The following is an 18441-nucleotide window of genomic DNA, read 5'->3' as shown; positions in this document are numbered from 1 at the left end:
ACGTAACTATACTGCTTGCTAGTTTACTCAAAACTCTGAAAAGAATGCAAAACTTTTTATTCTAAGACACAAGCCATAAAAAAGGCTTTAGAAGCGATCTGATCAGGTACCACAACCAAAGCAATAATCACATCTATAACTTTCTGATAGCTGGCTGCTTTTCTCTCTTCCCAGTAAGAAGCAGCTCATTATTATTCAAGGCAAGGCAATTTATTGTTTCAACAGCCCTAGTGTAGCAAAGTTTGGCCAAATTTTACATCCCTTTAACTTAGTATCGTAAAAGCTTAGAAACTTATGGCTGGGAGTGATAACATAGTTGAAAAGGTCCAGTGATTTCTGGACATGTTTTCAGATGTGGAAATCTTTGGTTCCAATGGAATCTTACTTGGAAGTATGAATAAATAAAAGTGAAACTGTTCTGATCAAACCAGGCATTGGTATTGGGGGGCAAAGTTACATGATCTTATCCCTCCAGTGTCTCCTTAGCCAATCATGAGGCAATTTAATATTTTGTTAAAATAGCCTGCAATAAACTGCTGAACCCAATATTTTACAGACAAGAAAATTGAGGCTTAGAGAACATAAGGCATTTGTTTAAGGTGGTACAGCCCTATCCACAGAGGAATGAAGACAAGGAGCTGGGTCTCAGAACTCATAGGCCAATTTCTCATTTCATTCATTCATCCATTCATTCATTGCTTTTTCATTGTTTCTTAATATGGTTCAGACACTATTTTCTGTGCTGGGAATACAGCAGAGATCCTGCCATCGTGGAGATCACAATCAAGCTTTTACCACCCTGTTTGCTTGTGCTGCTCCAAGCCCTGCCTTAGAAGCCAGAAAACAAACAAAAAGTATTTTCTCTCACATCAATCTTCTAACCATTCCAGAAGTGACAAGATTGTAGGTCTAGATACATTTTGGGCAACTTCTTGTCCATGTCTTTCCAAAAGGGTGGACTCTTGAACTCAAGGCTACTCACATATTTTGATGTTTTTAGGTGCTCTTTCCTTGGCACGGTTGCTAATTATAATTTATTTTTTCTGCCTCTGGTTTTCTTTTGGGGCCATTTGTGTAATACAACCATGAAGAGAGAGAAGCTGTTTCACATGTATCGTTCAAGGAGGATGGAAAGGCCAGTCAGGCATGTGGGATTTAAAATTGTAAATGCCAGCTGGATTGGGCTGTAATAGAACAAACTTAAAGTGGGCAGATGGGGAAGGGCACAGAAAGCCCTTTTTGGCCTAACCTAAACTGGTTTCTAGCTCTTTTCCTCAACTCTTGCCCCTACAGCCCAGGTCCCGCCCCCCCCCACCCCCCCACTGCTCCTTATGCATGCAAGATTTCCTTAAATAAATAATGAATTTTCTGCCTCTGGATTATTTCTGCTGCTGCAAATGCTCTTTCTCACTTTCCGCCTGACACAGGCCTACTCATTCCTCCAGGCACATTCCAATACCGGCTCTCTAAACTGTCCTGGTCCCCGCCCCTTCAGTCTCCCAGCTGGCACTAATTCCTTCCTCCTCTGGGCTCCCTAACCACCTGCCTCCCCCTCTCTAGGAAGCACAGCTCATCCTGTGGTCTCTTAGGTACTCTTTATGCACCTGACACTTCCTGGACTCACCTGATGAGCTTCTCAAGAGCAGGCACCCTGCGGTGGCCAGGGTGGGGAGGAGCTGTCTGGAGAAGGTGCGTGGTCAGTGATGCGGCTTAACTGAGGCTCTGGAGTTGGGCTGCCTGGTTCAGATCCTGGCTCAACCACTTCCTAGCTGTTTGGCCTGACAAGTTACTATTCCTCTCAACTAGAAACTGCAAATAATGTTAGAACTTGCAATAGGATTGTTGTGAAGATTTCACAAGATAATCCATGATTTGCTTTGAATAATAATTGGCACATTTTAAGCACTCAATAAATGTTAGCTGCTTTTATTATGAATAGTACTTTTAAGGCATTGTCTCCTGGATATTTTTAGGATCACATTGAAACAGTTCAGCGCAAAAGGTAGGCATGCAGTTGAACCCCCAAAGAATCAACGTTCAAACTCTTTTGTCATTTAGGAGCTATAGGAGAGAAAAAGAAAAAAAATCTTGCGCTGGAGATTAATTTGGCCTCTCAGTTTTAATGGGCATATTGAGAAATAGGGAAAAGGTACACTTGGATCAGGATAAATCCACTGGTGATTTGATTTTGCATCTTGACAAGCTGGAATCTGGATATATCTGAGTCTGGGGATGGAATTGAAGAGCACCTGGGAATACATTTTGTCCAGAAGCCACAATGTTAGGTGCTCTAGATAGTAGATTGCACAAACACAATCCTGCTGTTAGCAGCACAGAATAGTGGAAAGAGCACTGGCCTAAGATCCCAGAGCCTGGCCCCCCACCCCAGCCCCTCTCCTCCCTCAGCCCTCCATACAGATGCATTGCTGAATGTCCTTGTCAGGACATTGTGCTCTCTGCGATTCACTTTTCTCATCAGAATAATTGAAGAGTTGGAAGAAATTGGTGTTTCCCATGTGGGCTTTTGTCATTTGCAAGCTACTCTCACTATTTTTACCATATTGACATTATACCTGTGCTATTATTTACTTAGTATTTGTCTTTAAATACATTTTTAACATAAATAAATATGTTTGTAAAGGAAACCCTGCATCATGACCTTAAATGAAAACCTTATAGAGATAAGATGCTTTTGAAAATAAATGCCACCAAAGGATTATTAAAAAAAATAAATAAATGCAATAAAAACAAAACAAAGTTGTTAAAATTTAACTTGATCCCACTGCCTACTAAAGACTCTGAGCCTGAGGCCTGCTCTTGAGAAGTTAGGAGGTATTAGAGACAAGATAAAGTCAGAGTGGAACCAAAATAAGTCTTTCTCTGTAAAATCATTAGAATGAGTGATTTGTGGTTATTTAATGCTGTGCTCATTGCCTGGCACATCACTGGTGGAAGACATCCCTTATTTGGGAAATATTGGCTCTTTCAGCTTTAATATTCTATTCTAGTCCATAGAGAATCTAGAGATAAACGGAAAAACTGACCAAAGGTATTGCCTGCTGAATAATTGAATTTATTGATAACTTAATACAAATCTATTCACTCACTGTTTATAGAAAACTCAATTAGTTTTTATCAGCTAATTGTACAAGCATTCTCTTTTTCATCATATAAAGACCCCTGGAAATTGTGCTTTGTGCATATCTCTTTACATTTTGTGCCTTCTCCTTTTCATGATTCCTCACAAAATCTTTTCTCATTTCCTCATCTTCGGTGGGATAAAAGCCAATAAATACCCCTTGTTTACTTTGCCAGCTTGGACTGTTGGTTTTTTTCTTTACCTCTTTCCAGTGCTACAAGTCCAAAACCTTGTGCAGCACCACTGAATGTATCATACTTCTAGTTCTGGCTCTTCCAATCACCCTTTTTCCCTACTGCCCCCACCCAAGTCTCTTTCTTTAAACTCTGTCTCAGGAATGAATAGAATAATTGTATATCCACTTGCTCAGGGCTTTTTCTTTTCTAAAACGCAGATACTTTCCACTCCTCATCCCCCACCCTCACTGTCCCCTCCCTTCCCCTCCCCAACACCCCTGCTGTCAGAGGCCTGGTGTGGAGCCTGGTAATCTGTATTTGTGACAAGTTCCCCAAGATAATTCCAATGCATGTAAGTCTCTCGACCACTTTGAGAAAAAGGACTTCAGTAATTCTCTTCTTCCGTCTCCTTTACCTCCTCCTCCAAAAAGAACACACATTTCATTTACTGTTAGTACTAAACTCCATCCTGAAACTCTTCTCACCACACAAGTAACTTCCATGTTTCCCAATGGATAAAATTCCTGACTTGAGAGGCAGAAAACCTGATTTATAGCCCTGGGTCCACCATAATCCGTAAGTCTGTCCACATTCTTACACTGCTCTTTCCAATTCTTCTAAAATGTGCCACCATGATGAGGGAAGTTGTTGGTGTGGGAGGAGTGGGATAGGAGGGGTGGGGGGTATATGGGAACTTCTTGTATTTTTTAGTGTAACGTTTTCTTTGTGATGTATATTTCTAAAAAAAAAAATACAATTTACAAAAATGGTGTGATGGGGGTGGGGAGTGGGTTATATGGGAACCTCTTATGTTTTTTGTTTTTTTATGTTTTTTAATGTAGCATTCCTTGTGATCTATTAACCTTAATTTTTAAAAAAGAGAAAAAATAAATGAAAGGAAAAAAAATGGCAATGATACTCTGCTTTCCTTGCAGATTTGTGCTGAAAATTAAACATGGAAAACGAGATGAAAATGCGTTGTAAATTATAATGGATTTTACTAAAACTATTCAAACAAATGCATTTAAAAAGCTCATCTGTTAAAATTTTGGAGAAAGAGTCTTTTCTACTGCTGTTTCACATCAGGGATTTTGAGTGGCTCCGCCAGTGTTTCTGATCAAGCATATGTTTGAGGAGAGACAGTTGTGATCTCGCTGCATTTTAAGTTGTGGCATCTCAGCCCCATCCTATCCTGTCCTACCCAGACACATTTAACAGCTTTGCAGTGTAATTTCACAGATTCAGAAATTGAGGTCTTTCAGATTCTTTAATACAAATCCAGAAATTATTCTCCCTGTGTTTCCAGCAAAACCCTTTCCCTCCACACAGAATATAAAGTAACAGATACTAACAATAGAGTATTAAAAGCCACATTTGAAGCAATTACCCACAGCTATGGAGAACAGTCCCACACACAGCTGGTGTCCAATCAGAAGGCCCTTATCTTGTCACCCACCAGCCCTGCTACTTGTGGAATCAGAATGTCAGAACCGCAAAGGATCTTCTAAATATCTTCCCCCTTGTTAAACAAATAGGGAAAGTGAGGCACAGAAAGGGGACCAAGGCACCCAGAATCACGGCTGGATGGAGGCTAAGAGGGCCTTAGAACCCGGGTCCCTGTCTTAGGTTACTGCCGTCCTGGCTGTACCGTGCTGCTTCCTTTGCTGCACTAGTAGGCTCGCTGCTTCGTTTATCTGCCTACTGGGGTGCTCTTGACAGTGGCAGGGATCCCCTGAGTGTGCAGGGAGAGTTAGCTTTTGGACTTGAAAGGAGGTCAGTGGTGGTGCATGATAATGCTCTGTTTTAACCGGGTCCTATTCAACATGTCTTACCTTGAATGAAAACCTAAAAGACAGCTGACAATCAGCTATTAACTGGTAACAATTATGTTGGTGCAGTGGTGTAAGCTGAGACTAAGGGCGCAGCGGACCCACGGCCGCCCTGCCATTATTCTCAAGTCCCCGTTAGGTTCTGCTGAAAGGGAGGGTGGTGATTCCCCCAGGAGTTAGGATCTGGGCCACTGTCCTTTCTTCATGGCTCCTTTCTTTGGCCAGGGATACATAGTTGTAACTGAATGAAAAGAAGTGGTGCCAGGCACCAGATAGCAGTTCTAGAATCATTCCAACCTTTAGGAGAATCTCTAGAAGAATGTCTGAGAGAGCCCAACATGAGCTTCAGGAAAGGCTGCTCAAAGCACCTCCCTGTCTCTCCCCACCTGCTAGGGCCTTGCCCGCCCCCCCACCCCATGGCTCTTCTTAGCCTCAGTCTTCCTGCCTTCTCGTCCGTCCTCCCTATTAGTTCTTTATGTTCATTTGCCTAGCACTTCTCCCTGACAATGTCCTTCCCCTCTATTCCTGCTTTTATGGTTTTTCCCCTTTTACACTTATTCTCTCAGTACTGAATCACAGACCCTGCCTTGCATAGACTCTGTTTTAGTGGGCAAGAGGGTTAGCAGGAAAGAGTCCTGTGTTTATGTCCTAGTTAAACTGTGCTGGGGAAGCCACATGATACGGTGGGTTGCCTGTCACTGAGATAAGCTATAATATGTACTCCTGAACATATCCATCTTACACTGACCGTATCACAGTGGGCTAAGGAAAGGCTGGAGAAAGCAAAGCAGGGCCCGACCCCTGGACTTAGCAGTGACGGTTCTCAAGATGATGAGGGACAATATAGCAGATGAATTAAGAGCACAGCCTTTGGAATCTAAATGACCTAATGTAAGACCTGGCCTTGCCATTTGCACTGTGTAAACTTAGGCAAACTATTTAAACTCTCTGGAGCTTTTATCTTATCTTTTAAATGGGTAAAAACTAAATAAATTAACGCACATAACACAGCCTAGTGCCTGGCATGTGGGTGCTACCGTAATTGGTGGTTGTTTTTATTAGCGCTGTAAGGACTGTAGCAATAGGTACGATACAAAGGGAATTTAACCAATGACAGGTAAACAAACATTTCTCTTTCCCTCCCTTCCTCCATCTCTCTTTCTTTCTTTCAATAGATATGTTCAACAAATAAAACAGGTTAATGTGGGGAAGCAAATAAAGAAGTGGGACCACATCTTGAGTTATCCAGGGGGCTTATACTTTAAGAGGGCATGAAGAAAATCCGGAAGAAGGAACATATAATCAAGGATGAATCAAAAGCTGTGTTCAGAGCAGGTAGCAAACCCAAAAATAGTTAGAGCTCATTATTTAAGGGAAGACATACTGCATCTTTTGAAGCAATAAGAATAATCTTCCAAATGGAAAGAAGAGAACATTAGAGGGTAAAAGTTGTGGTCCTGGATTGATAAAAAGCATTTAACTGCCTTAAATTATTTTAAGTCTCTAAGTCAATATGTATTATATCTCAGGGCCTTGAAGGAGCTTATTGATGAGACCTCCAATTGGTGCTCTTTGAGGACAGGAGAAATGGTGGAATCCTGGAGACAAGAAAATATTGCCCCAGTTCTCAAAGAAAGCCAAAAGCTAGACTCAAGAAACGAGACTCATAGTTTGAAACAGACCCTACCACAAAATGCTAAGATAGCTATTACACCAATGATTTTTCATTAAAAAATAATTCATGCCTACTAATTTCATTATCTATTAGGACAGATTTACTGCTTGGCAAAGACATTTCAACAAGACATTGGATAAAGCCTTCCATGGATGTGTAGATTCTGAGCTGGTGAAGCATCCAGTCACCATGAGTGCTTCCTACTGACTGGAGGGAAGTCTGTGGTGATACACTGTAATTCTCTGTTTTAGTCCTGTCCTGGTCAACATTTTAAAAAATCTTGACTGGAGACCTAAAAGACTAATGCCACTGAACTGAAAGAGCTAGGTAGCCCTATGAAGGGTGTGGACTTCTATGTGCTTGTAAGATTCTTAAAGAAGGGGATAAATAAACATGTCTTGACTATTGAAATTGTTATGACTTAAAATTGCTCTCAACTGACTGGAATGATCCCAAACCAACAAAATGAAATTTAATTGGGACAAATTTTATGGCCTACGTTTTTACATACATATATATGTACATAAAAACTGCACCAGTGTAATACAGAGCCGCAGAATTGACAGCTGCTTGTGTCAAATATAAAATATTTTGAGTTGACAACAAGCTAAATATAAGCCAATAGTATATAATCATTGTCAGAAATTGACTTAGTTGTGACTGCATTCCTGTAAATAAACTATCTTGATGAGGAAAATGCATGCTATAAATCTGGTTCACTATAAAGTTTTGTGTTCTTTCCCGGTACTCTGTTTTAAGAGATAACATCATAATATGGATTGTGTTCAGCAGACAATGTCCACTATGGGGACTAATCTGGAAATCATAATATATAGTGAGCTATTAAAGAAAGTGGGCGCAGTAGCCTGGAGAAGAGAAAGCTTGCAGAATAGAATTAGTAGAGCACAGAGTTTTCACTGGCTCTGGCAGCACAATAAATCCACTAGTTAGAAGATGTAGGAAAGTAGATTTTGGCTGAACATTTAAAATAGCTGAAGTTGCCTCAGAATATTATGGGCTGACCTGTCCCTGGAGATTCCTAAGTAGAGACTAAACTTCCATCCCTATGCACGGGGTAGAGGGGTCTTCTGCACTGGGGGGTTCTTTCACGAGATGATCTGTGACATCCATTCCTACTCTGAGCTTCTGTGATCTTTTCCCCTCTCCAGGGATGCAGTGGAGTGTGGTGGCCAATGGGAGAGTCAGTGTCACCCCCCAGCAACATCTCCTTTGGTGGCTGCTCAACCCAATGACTCTTAGGCCCCTGGGGCATTGACCCAGAAGACGGCCATGCCTCCGAGAGAGGGTCAGGTCCCAAGCCGCTGCTGGTGCGCATCTGCGCCTGGTGTTCTCTTCACCCACGCCTTCCGCCGGTGCAGGCTCTCCATGCACAGAGGGCTTTTCCTCCAGGATTCCAGCATGTGGCGCCCGAGGGAGTCAGGGTACCGAAGGGCATCTTTGTTCACCAGGGGAGAACACTCATGAGGGGATCTTTTAATTCCCAGACACGACACTCCCTCTTCCTGGAGTCTCACACTCTCTTGGTGTACACGACCTGCTTTCCTTACACTTCCTGGTCTGTCTCACTCATGTTCCAAATCCAGTTATTCACTGTGTCCTAGCGCAGTCATTGATGTCTGCAAGTACACCTTCTGTTCCCAGACACTATCAAACCCTCTCCTTTGTGCCTGTTCTGGTCAGAGTTCTGTTCTAAATGCCTAGCTTGGTGGCATCCATCCCAGCCACATCCAAGCTCCTCCACTGTCTCGTCTCAGTCCCTCTTGTTCTATGCCTGACCTTGTACCTTTTCCTTCCTGTATCTGGGTCCAAACGTGTGTCCACTTGGTCAGCCCGTCTGTCAGCCCCTCTTTATGTCCATGGTCAGTCCTTCTCTTCAGTACATGCTCCGCTGATTACCTTGGAAGAAACAGGGACAAAGATCTGTCAGAGGAAATGATCTCTGCAGCCCTCCTGGAGAGAGGCGAAGACCCACGACTTCCTTCAGTGCTTTGGCCTCAGGCCTGTAGATGCTTGCTTTCCTCCTGGACAAGAGTGTGACATCCTCTCCCAAAGACCTTCAGGCAGAGCTGGCGGCACTATAGGCATTTATTAGAAGACATTTTAATCTTTTCTAGGAGCTTATGGTAAAGCCTACGTACCAACTTAAAACTCCCTGAGCCTGGCCTTGTTGCTTCCAAAGTAGAGAACCATGTGACTTACCCACGGTGGAGACTTGTCACCTCCCCGCAGTCCTCCTGACGGAGGAGGGCAGGACCACGCAGTGCTGGGAGCAGGAAAACAATGCTTGACTTGAAGTCAGCGAACCCAAACTCTGGTCCCAGCTCTGCTCCTAATATGCTGTGCAATTTTGACCAATTGTCCTCCTATGTCTGGACCTCATTTTCTACATGTTTCGACTGAAGTTTGGACTAGGTTCTCTCTGAGATTCTCCTCCATTTCTAGGACAGCAGGATGCTGCTACAGCCATCAGCTACCTCGAAAAGCCGTGGCCTGCCTGCCTTTTGGCTTTGTCTCAAAGGAACCAGTCTTCTCATTTATGTCTCTAGACCCCTAGCCCTGCCAACTTTACCCTTCAGATCAACTTGGATGTCTATCATTCGAAGCTGCCGCATGGCTCTTGCCAGCTAACCCAGAGCAAAGGTCTCAGGGTGGCAGATGCTGCCCTTCCCTGAGCCATGTAAGGTTTTAACTTTGATCTTGGCCATAGCTGGATGGCTTCTCAGGACTTTATCATATTTTCTTTCTTCCTGCTGCTTAAGAAATGTGAGTTATCATTTCCATTGATGTTTACTTTAGTTCTGGAATTGAACCAGACAGGAAAAGACTTTGGAATAAGGAAGAGAAGATTGCCCAAGCCATCCAAATGCCAAAAACAATTCTCAGTTCTATGAAGGCTTAATTTTAGGGAGGTTGGAAGGGGGAGGGAATCCTGCTTTAGGGAAGGAGAAAAAGCTTCTAAAAGAGAAATGTTATTTTAAAATCCTGTAGAGCTGTTAAGAAATATTTCTCAATGCTGAAATATTCTTTGTGTAGACAGACTCTCACCGATGGGCAGAGCAGACTTGTCTGGGGATCTGTTCTCATCAAATACGAAGGAAGCTTATTCTTTAAGTTCTGACCTGCACCCTTACTTTATGACTGTACCAGTCCCCTTCACTTTCTCAAGGCTCTGTTCCCTTGCCATTACTAGGCTCAGGGCTTAGGAGCAACCGCCATTTTGAGGATGATCCTGTTTGAAGATAAAGAAGAGAGCAACAAAGTTCTGAGTCTTGAGGCTCTGAACCTGGTAATGAGGCCCAACCAATCTGCCATAGCTGCCCCTACACCTGCCCACCGTCTCCCTGAGCATGTTGGAAAGGGCGGGCACAGTGGGAAGGCAGCACCTGCACTGACTCAGCCCCTGACTTACTGTGTGACCTTGAACAAATGTCAGAACCTCTCTGGCCTCACAGAGCATCTCTCCTGTCTACCACAAAAAGTTACTGTGCAGATAAATAAGATAATTTTTGTGAAAACATTCTGTAACTCATAAAATGCCCTTCCATATGTTTATTATTACTTTGACTGCTTGTATAAAATCTCCAGAGCCCTCACGGACTAGGAATTTGCTTACCAAGAGGCAAACCCATTTAAGGACTGGAACTTTCTATGTTGAAAAGCAATAACCTGGTGTGCCTGTCTGGTGCCCCTTCTAAATCCATTTCTCCTCCTTTGGTCACTGCAGGTGCCCAACACACACCAACACTGCTAATGCATATGTCATGAACACCCTCATTTGAAGGGATTTTGCTGTTCTCAAAGTAAAAGGTGGGTGGGAAAAGATGGAGGACTCCAGGCTGATTTTGGTAAGAATGATCCTAATTTTCATGTAACTTCAAAAGCACATGGAATGAATTCAAATGCCTGTTTGCCATGAGAAAATTTATTTGGAGAAAAAAAGACATAGGCCACTGACACCATCCCCACCCTGAAGATTGAATACATATATAAATTCTGTAAAGAAGATCAAGCACTGACCAAACAATGAATGGTCAGTTGATGAGAATGTCGGTACTATTAAGATATTAAAACCAGGTAAATTTTTTTTCAATTTCTTCTTCTTTTTTTTAAAGAAGCTTTAGATGATATAAACGGTACATAGAAAATAAAGGGGATTCCCATATGCCCACCTCTCGCCCTCCCACACTGCCTCATTAGCAACTTCTCTAGTGTGGTACATTTGTGACAACTGATGGACTCATACTGAAATATTACTACTAACTGTGGACTGTAGTTTATAGCTTACACTTTGTACTGCACATTTTCACAGGTTTTGACAAAATGTATCCATCATTGCAATGTCATTCAGAACAATTCCAATGTCCCCAAAAAGCCCTATGTTACATCTGTCCTTCCCTCTCCCTTCCCTTAGAAACTCTGGTGGCCACTGCCTTTATATTAACGATTCAAATTCTTCCATTACTGTAATAATAATAAGTTCACTTTGGCCCATGGTTGCATTCCTCCCTTATGCTTGTTCATTCCTCAGTCTTGAGGATTTTCGGATGGTGATCCATACTCTATTTCTGATTGAGAGGGGGTTTAGATTCCATGGGGCAGATGGATGAAACTCCCTTGCAATTGTAGATACTCTGTTTTTTGAACCAGATAACTTTTGGGATTTTTTTCCTGATCTTATAGTCTATAAATATGATTGCTAATTAAGGTTTGAAGTTGTTTTAGCTAACACCGTCCTTTTGATTTACATGTTTAATAAAGTATAAATAGCATTACAAATGGGGTAACTTATACAGTTTATAATGCACTGAGCCTCCTTGTGTAATCAATATATACAGTACGTATGTGCCCATTATATAGCACATGGAACTTAATTTTATAATTTCAGAGGATTACAAAATGTAATGGTGGTAGTCTCTTTGATTTTATGACATTGTTAATTATATCTATGATTAGTTTGAAAAAAGGGCTTTGAAAGTAATAGGCTCTCCAATTCTAACTTTGTTTCTATGGAAAGTACCCTTGGCTTTATGATTATCTGCTCTTTGATGCAGTGTCCAGAATGTGCTCTAGGGGAAAAAAGGAACCTCCATAGATTTGTTTTTATATTGATAAATCTATTTATTGATAAATATTGGTAAATTATACATGTTTATATGTGTGCATTATGTACATGTTGATATGTTATATATTGAATGAAATATTAAAGTCCAAAACTAATAACTGAAATTTGAATACTCAATAAAATGCCAAAGCCAATCCACATGTCTTTGTTCTGTGGAGCCTCTCTGTAATCTCCAATAGCCCAACCCATTCTTCAGAAACTATGGTTGTTAGAGGCTGGTGAGTTTTCTGTCTCCAGTTACCAGGTCTCCTGGAGATAAAGCCAGAAGCCCAGGGTGCCTGGAAAATGTGATGCTAAGCCTCACATTTTATCCTCAAGCACTAGGATAGATCTCTCTGATTTATTCACTTCAAGGGCAGAGGATGGAGACTCAGCCCAGCCCTTCTCAGGGCTCAATTCATGGGAACCATTCAAGGCACCATGACCCCTGTATTTCCAGGAGTCTTGGATTGAGGTTCTTAAGCATGTGCCTCCTGGTTGAACCATTCTTGGTTATCATGAACCATGCAGGGGCCTGAAGTCCAGCTTCTTTGTTCTGGAGTCCCTGGGATGTAAGACCAAGAGGCCCCATCTCTTCTGAGTGTGAGACAGTGAAAAGATCCCTGTCAGTAGTCAGGAGGTAGGATACTAGTCCAACTCTTCTTTTTGACCCTTGGACCTCCTTTTTCTCATGTGTAAAGTGCACAAGAATTGAACAAGAATTAGGTTACAAAGCAAAATACTTTCTTCAAATCGAAGTTTACCCCAAACTCCACTGCTCATGAAGGGTGAAGCAGGATGGGGAATAGTTAGGTCTGGATTCCTCATCTTTGCTCATTACAACCCTGCCCTTGAAGGAACCTTCTTGGGAGTCTAAAGTTCTAGGAAGTCAGACCAGAGAATCCCCTGTATAGGTCATTGATGGTACTTGTTTCTCCCTCTCTTTAGTTTTTCTGAAGAGGTGCTACAATACCTTTGTGAACTGTCCTCAGAATCACATTTGTCCACTTACTTACAAAACCTCAGAATCACATTTGTCCACTTACTTACAAAACCTATTTATCCATCATAAAATGCCCCATCTCCTGAAACTTCCATCCCAGAATGAAACCTGACCCTTCACCCCCTGGAAAGCATATGATGTGTTCAAGCAGAATACTAGACCTCAGAACCTCCCACAGAAACGTGTCTCAAATACCTTTGCCTTGGGAGACTGTCTCCTTTCTTGCTTTCTTTCCAGATTGTCTTTCTTTACTTTGGATTACCCATTCTCCAGAATCATCCATGGATGAGGATCTAGCATTGATTTAATACTTATTATGTGCTAAGAAGTTCTATCTGTTACACAGTTTAATTCTTTCAATAGTACTACATGTTTAGAGAAACAAATATTTTTGAACTCCTACTCTGTGCCAGGGTCCATTGCCAGATGTCCATTAATAAGCAAGCCTGACAAAGTCTCTGCTCTGGTAGAGAGCCAGAATATATCAAGGAGACATATATTCATAAATTGGACAATTTTAAATACTTTCAGATGCTATAAAGTACCTAAAAATTAGAGATGGTGCGGGGCAGCAAACTTTTAACTGAGGTAGTAAGGGAGGCTTCTATGAAGAGGAAAGCCCTGTAACCTTAGATGAGAATGCTGAGAAGGATTCAGTTGGGTAATATCATTTAAGATCACGTGTGCAAATGCAAAGGCTCTGAGGCAGGAATGAGCTTGGCATATATGGCTAGAGTTCAGTGAATGTGAGAAAAGTGATTAGAAATGAGTTCAGGGATGTGTGTAAAGGCTAATAGCAATTCTGTATCATAACATACCATTAATCAGTAACAACCATGTGCCCGGTTTGGTGGGAATCACTTTTCACTAGTTTCTTCATTTAACCCTATAATGCAAATATAACTTTCCTGTTGTTTGGATGAGGAAACTGAGCTGAGCATAAGAGAAGTTCACCTAGAATTTTCCCAAGGACACCAAGATTACTTCCATCTGGAAATGGAGCTGCCAAACCTAGCCATTCTCCCCCACATCATTGGCTGAGAGGATTCAATCCACCTGAATGCTGTTCTTTTTCACAGCAAGAACTGTCCTTGAAACAGATGGATTCTGTACATTATTTTCTCCTTTTGCCTCTGTTCTTGCTCTAGGGAATGTTGACCATGTGTAAACAAGTAAAGATGCACTTATACATTGGTCATTGATTCTTCATTGAGTTAAAATAAGTTCATTCAAAATAGGATCCAATTGGAAGTAAAAACAATTCTTAGCCAGCCAGAAATTGTCTTCCTATTAAACCTATTCATTTTCTCATAAATAAGGGAAAATTCAATCTGGTTGTATTTTTTCAGGGGTTTCCTCATCTCCGTCCTTACTGATGTTATCCTTCTGCCACCAACATTGCCTCTCATCTGATATGGGGCATTAGGCTCTGACATACAACGCGAGTGTGCTCTTCCCTTCACGGAGGTCCCTCAAGGACCCCTCACTGCCTGCCAAAGTCTAGGCTCTCCATAGTTTCTCTAAGACTACTTTTAACAATTTTGCCTCCATTATTCCTATTTATTCCTGCCAAAGCAAACCACATGCTCTGTGTTCCACTCACTGTCTCTTTGCACTTTAACCATCAGGCTCTTGTTCCTGCTGTTCCTTCCATTGAGGACACTTCCCCCAGCTTCTCTTAGATTGCGCAACTCAAATGCCACCTTCGACTTGAAGTCTTTTCCAGCCTCCAGGACAGCATGAGGTTTTGACCTATTCCAATCCCCAAGCACTTTATTTGTTCTTCTCCGATGACATTTTGCTGTACTCTTCAGTGTGGTTAATTAATTATGTCCTTTCTGTGCTCGCCTACCAGACTTTGAGATCCTTGAAGATAATGGCCAAGTCTTATTGATCACCTTTCCTTTTCTAGTACTCACCATAACGTTTTGAGCACTGGAGCTGCTCAATAAATTCATTGACTATATGTATTTGGAAGAATTTAGAGCCTTTCAATGTTTATGGCCTCTGTACTGTACCATATGGCTTAGATCTTTCTGCTTCAAATCTCATTGCTGCTCTGCCATTTAACACCCCATCCGTTGCAAATCTGCAGTCTTCTGATAAGAGGAAAATCTTTCTGTGACAGTTTAAATAAAATCAAGTGTTTATCATATTTCGTATGACAGCCAAAGGACTCAAGTTTTAAAATATCATTATTTCCGTAATCTACAGCAAGGTTTTTTTCTTTCTTTCTTTGTTCATGTCTGCCTGTTGTTAAAGTTTTGAATTTATAGAATGTAGTGATAAATCAGGCTGAAGTTGTGTGAGTTACTCGACATTATATAATCTTAGAGGGCCTTGGCCACCATTTTACTAATAATGGCATTTATCATAGCATCATGGGATATGGTGTGGACAGGGCAATGGATATAGAATGGGCACCGTGAGAGTTGCTCAGGCTAGGGTGAAATAGAGCATGTTCAAAAGATGTCAGAAATTGTCCACTTTCCCCCCAGCATCCTTAGTAACTTGCTGTATGACCTTGGTTAAGTCTCTGCCCCCTCTGGCTTCAGTTTTGCCACCTCTAAATTGTTCTCAATTTACTGTGGTTAAGAGCTCAGGATTTGGCATTTGGCATCAGATAGACATGGATTTATTCCAAGACTCTACCACTTAGTGACTGTGGATCTTTAGGCAAGTTCCTTAGCTCTCTAAGCCTCAGTTTCTTCTTCGCAAAAGGATAATAACAGCACATTCCCCAGAGTGTTGTTCTGAGGCATCAGTGGGTTAAAAGCACATAAATAGTGGAACACAGTCCCTGGTATACAGGAAGCTCTCACTGAAGTGTAGCTGTTACTATTATTACTCTGCATCCTATGACATTTGAAATTCAGAAGCAGCATGTCGAGTCATATGGAAAGGGTGTTGAGAAATCAGGGGCTGGGAAGTGGTGGAAGTGGTAGTTTCTATGCCAGATGTCTAATCCAAAGAAGGGTGGGCTAAGAAGATGATTCAGGAGAATATGGGATGGTAATAGATTTGGTTGTGGAAGCAGAGAAGAAAGCTATACATGACAAGCATGGGCAGAAAACAGGGGCTCCTTGTCATTCAGTTTCTTGTTATGGACTCCTAAGATGCCTCGTGGTCTTTTCAATTCATGAGCTTCATAAGCACTCATCACACTTCACCTTCTAAGATAGTTTAAGAATGAAACTTCCTTGAGCATCTAATATATATGTCTATACCACCTAGACATTTTACATAGCTTGTAACATTTAATCCTTAAAAAGGGTATCAGTGGGATAGAATCCCAGCTTCCCAGTGTGCTAGCTGTGTTTCTTTGGGTAAGTTACTTAACTTCTCTGAGACCGAGTTTCTTTGCTGGTAAGATAGAGGTCTTATTACTACTACCTAACTCAGGAAGCTATATAATTGTGTAGATGGTAGCAATCATAACACTACCAGGCAGATAATTGGTAATTTTTATACTATTATCATTGTTATTTTATATAACAACCCACATTTTATGGATAAATAAGATGAGGTGTAGGGAGACTGATTTTCTGACCCAACGCATACAAATAATAATGAGCAGAGCAGGACTACAAACCTAAGCTTGCTTATCTTGAGAATCCATACTCTATTTTTCTGCCTGCCTAGGTGGTGATAAACCAGAGCAATGTCCTCAGATTTTTAAGAGGCACTCCCTCTGAAATTAGAAGACAGTTTATAATATATGTGAGTATCCTGGTAGCCTGGGTGCATGGCCATTTAAATTGGTCTGAAGCCTTAGATGAAAGGTCAGGCATTATCTGTATTTTTAAAAAACTTGATGGAGATCAGATAATTTAATTTCAATTGAATATTTCTCAGCATTGAATGCCATTGTGGGTTTGCATCATTTCTTTCCAGCCTTGGTCCCCTGAATTAGCATGGTAATCATTAGTATATGGTCTTCTTGTCAACAGGGTCCAAATGGGTGTCCATATGCCACAGCTTAATGTGATGAAATTCTTGGCCAGAGCACAGAGCACCCCCCTTCCACCCTACATTCTTTCTCCAAAGTCTTATAGCAATTTGTCTTTATCATTCTCAGGAACTTGCCATGGGGGAGACTGTGAGTCACCAGCTACTAAGGTTTGAGAAAGAGAACTCAGGCCAGGGTTTTATAATTTCAAGTGAAAAACTACTAGCTGACAGAGCCCAGGCACCATTTCTGATGGGACCTCTTGTCCCATCAGGGCTGAGAGTGGGTGGTTAATCACAGGGGTGTGAGTCAGTGGAAGGGGCCCGGAAAGAGTAGCCTCAGAGTTTCACTCATTTTGCATCTCCTCTCCTCAGCACAGAGTCTTCCAGAACATTGAACTTGTAAAGCTCAGAGGCCAAAGCCATTCCAGAATTCTGTCTCATCTAACAGGGGGCCTTCTTGGTGGAGAGAAGTTTATTTATTTTTCAACTCCCTAGCATTTCTTTGCTATCCAAACTTGCCTATTGCAGCCTTCCTGTGGTGGCCTGCACAATGGAAAAATATGGATTCTGATTCCATCTTGAATTCTGCTACCCACCAGGCGGATGAGTTCTGGCAAGCCACTTACCCCTTTGGGTTTCAGATTCTGTCTGAAACATATGCCAAGTCTACTTCACAGTTACTAAATTAGTTCTTCTATCCATTCATATAACAAATGTTTTTTGGATTACTTCCTCTGTGCTGTTAGAGGAAAGATATGTAACTAAATTTTGTTCATTGACCTCTTTTTTTAGGAGGTACTGAAGGTTGAACCCAGGGCCTGGTACATGGGAAGAAGGTGCTCAACCACTGAGCTACATCTGTTCCCCAATGAGAGTCGTGGTTTTTTTTCATTTGTTTGTTTGTTTTAGGAGATACTAGGGATTGAGCCCTGGACCTCATATGTGGGAGCAGGTGCTCAACCACTTGAACTACATTCATTCCCCTGTTGATTGACTTTTTTTTAAAGGTTTATTTTATTTTATTTTTTATTTATTTATCCCCCTCCCCCTTGCTGCTTGCTTGCTGTCTACTTTCTGTCTCCATTCACTGTGCATTCTTCTGTGTCTGCTTGTCTCCTCTTTCATTGCGTCATCTTGCTGCGCCAGGTCTATGTGGGCATGGGCTGTCAGCTCTCCGTGGGCGCAGGCCAGCTTGCCCTCACAAGGAGGCCCCACGAAGCGAACCCAGGGCCTCCCATATGGTAGACAGGAGCCCAATCGGTTGAGCCATATCCGCTTCCCTGTTCATTGATTTTTGAAGGTTTCCATATTAAAAAGTATGAAACAAAAGTTAGAAAGTCAGGCAAAAAATGTTAAGTCCAGGGAAGCAGACGTGGCTCAACTGATAAGGCCTCTACTTACCATATGGGAGGACCCAGGCTCAATCCCAGGGGCCTCCTGGTGAAAAAGAAGAGAAAGCATGCCTGAATGGCAAACCAGCACCTGCGAGGTGAGCCGAGTGCCCACGCAGTGAGCCAAGTGCCCATAGGATGAGCCAAGTGCCACG

The 18441-nt window shown here is 41.9% G+C and overlaps 1 protein-coding gene across 9 annotated transcripts in view; it reads left to right on the top strand.

Moving 5' to 3' along the window:
• The window catches only part of HTR4 (5-hydroxytryptamine receptor 4), a 213092-nt gene that overhangs the window by 171847 nt on the left and 22804 nt on the right, over nucleotides 1–18441 (top strand). For 5 of the 9 annotated variants that reach the window (XM_058280624.2, XM_058280606.1, XM_058280644.2 and 2 more), the window contains one exon: nucleotides 7989–12102. The exons of the other annotated variants lie outside the window; for them this stretch is intronic. In XM_058280624.2, the coding sequence (XP_058136607.1) occupies nucleotides 7989–8079 (91 nt within the window). In that variant the 3' untranslated portion in view covers nucleotides 8080–12102. Of the gene's footprint in view, nucleotides 1–7988; nucleotides 12103–18441 lie in introns of those variants that run through there. 9 annotated transcript variants of the gene reach the window in all.

The sequence above is a fragment of the Dasypus novemcinctus genome, chromosome 2 (genome assembly GCF_030445035.2).
Source record: "Dasypus novemcinctus isolate mDasNov1 chromosome 2, mDasNov1.1.hap2, whole genome shotgun sequence".
In the NCBI taxonomy this organism is placed as follows: Eukaryota; Metazoa; Chordata; class Mammalia; order Cingulata; family Dasypodidae; genus Dasypus; species Dasypus novemcinctus.
Note: the sequence above shows the minus strand (reverse complement) of the source record. Positions and strands in the feature narration are given on the sequence as shown.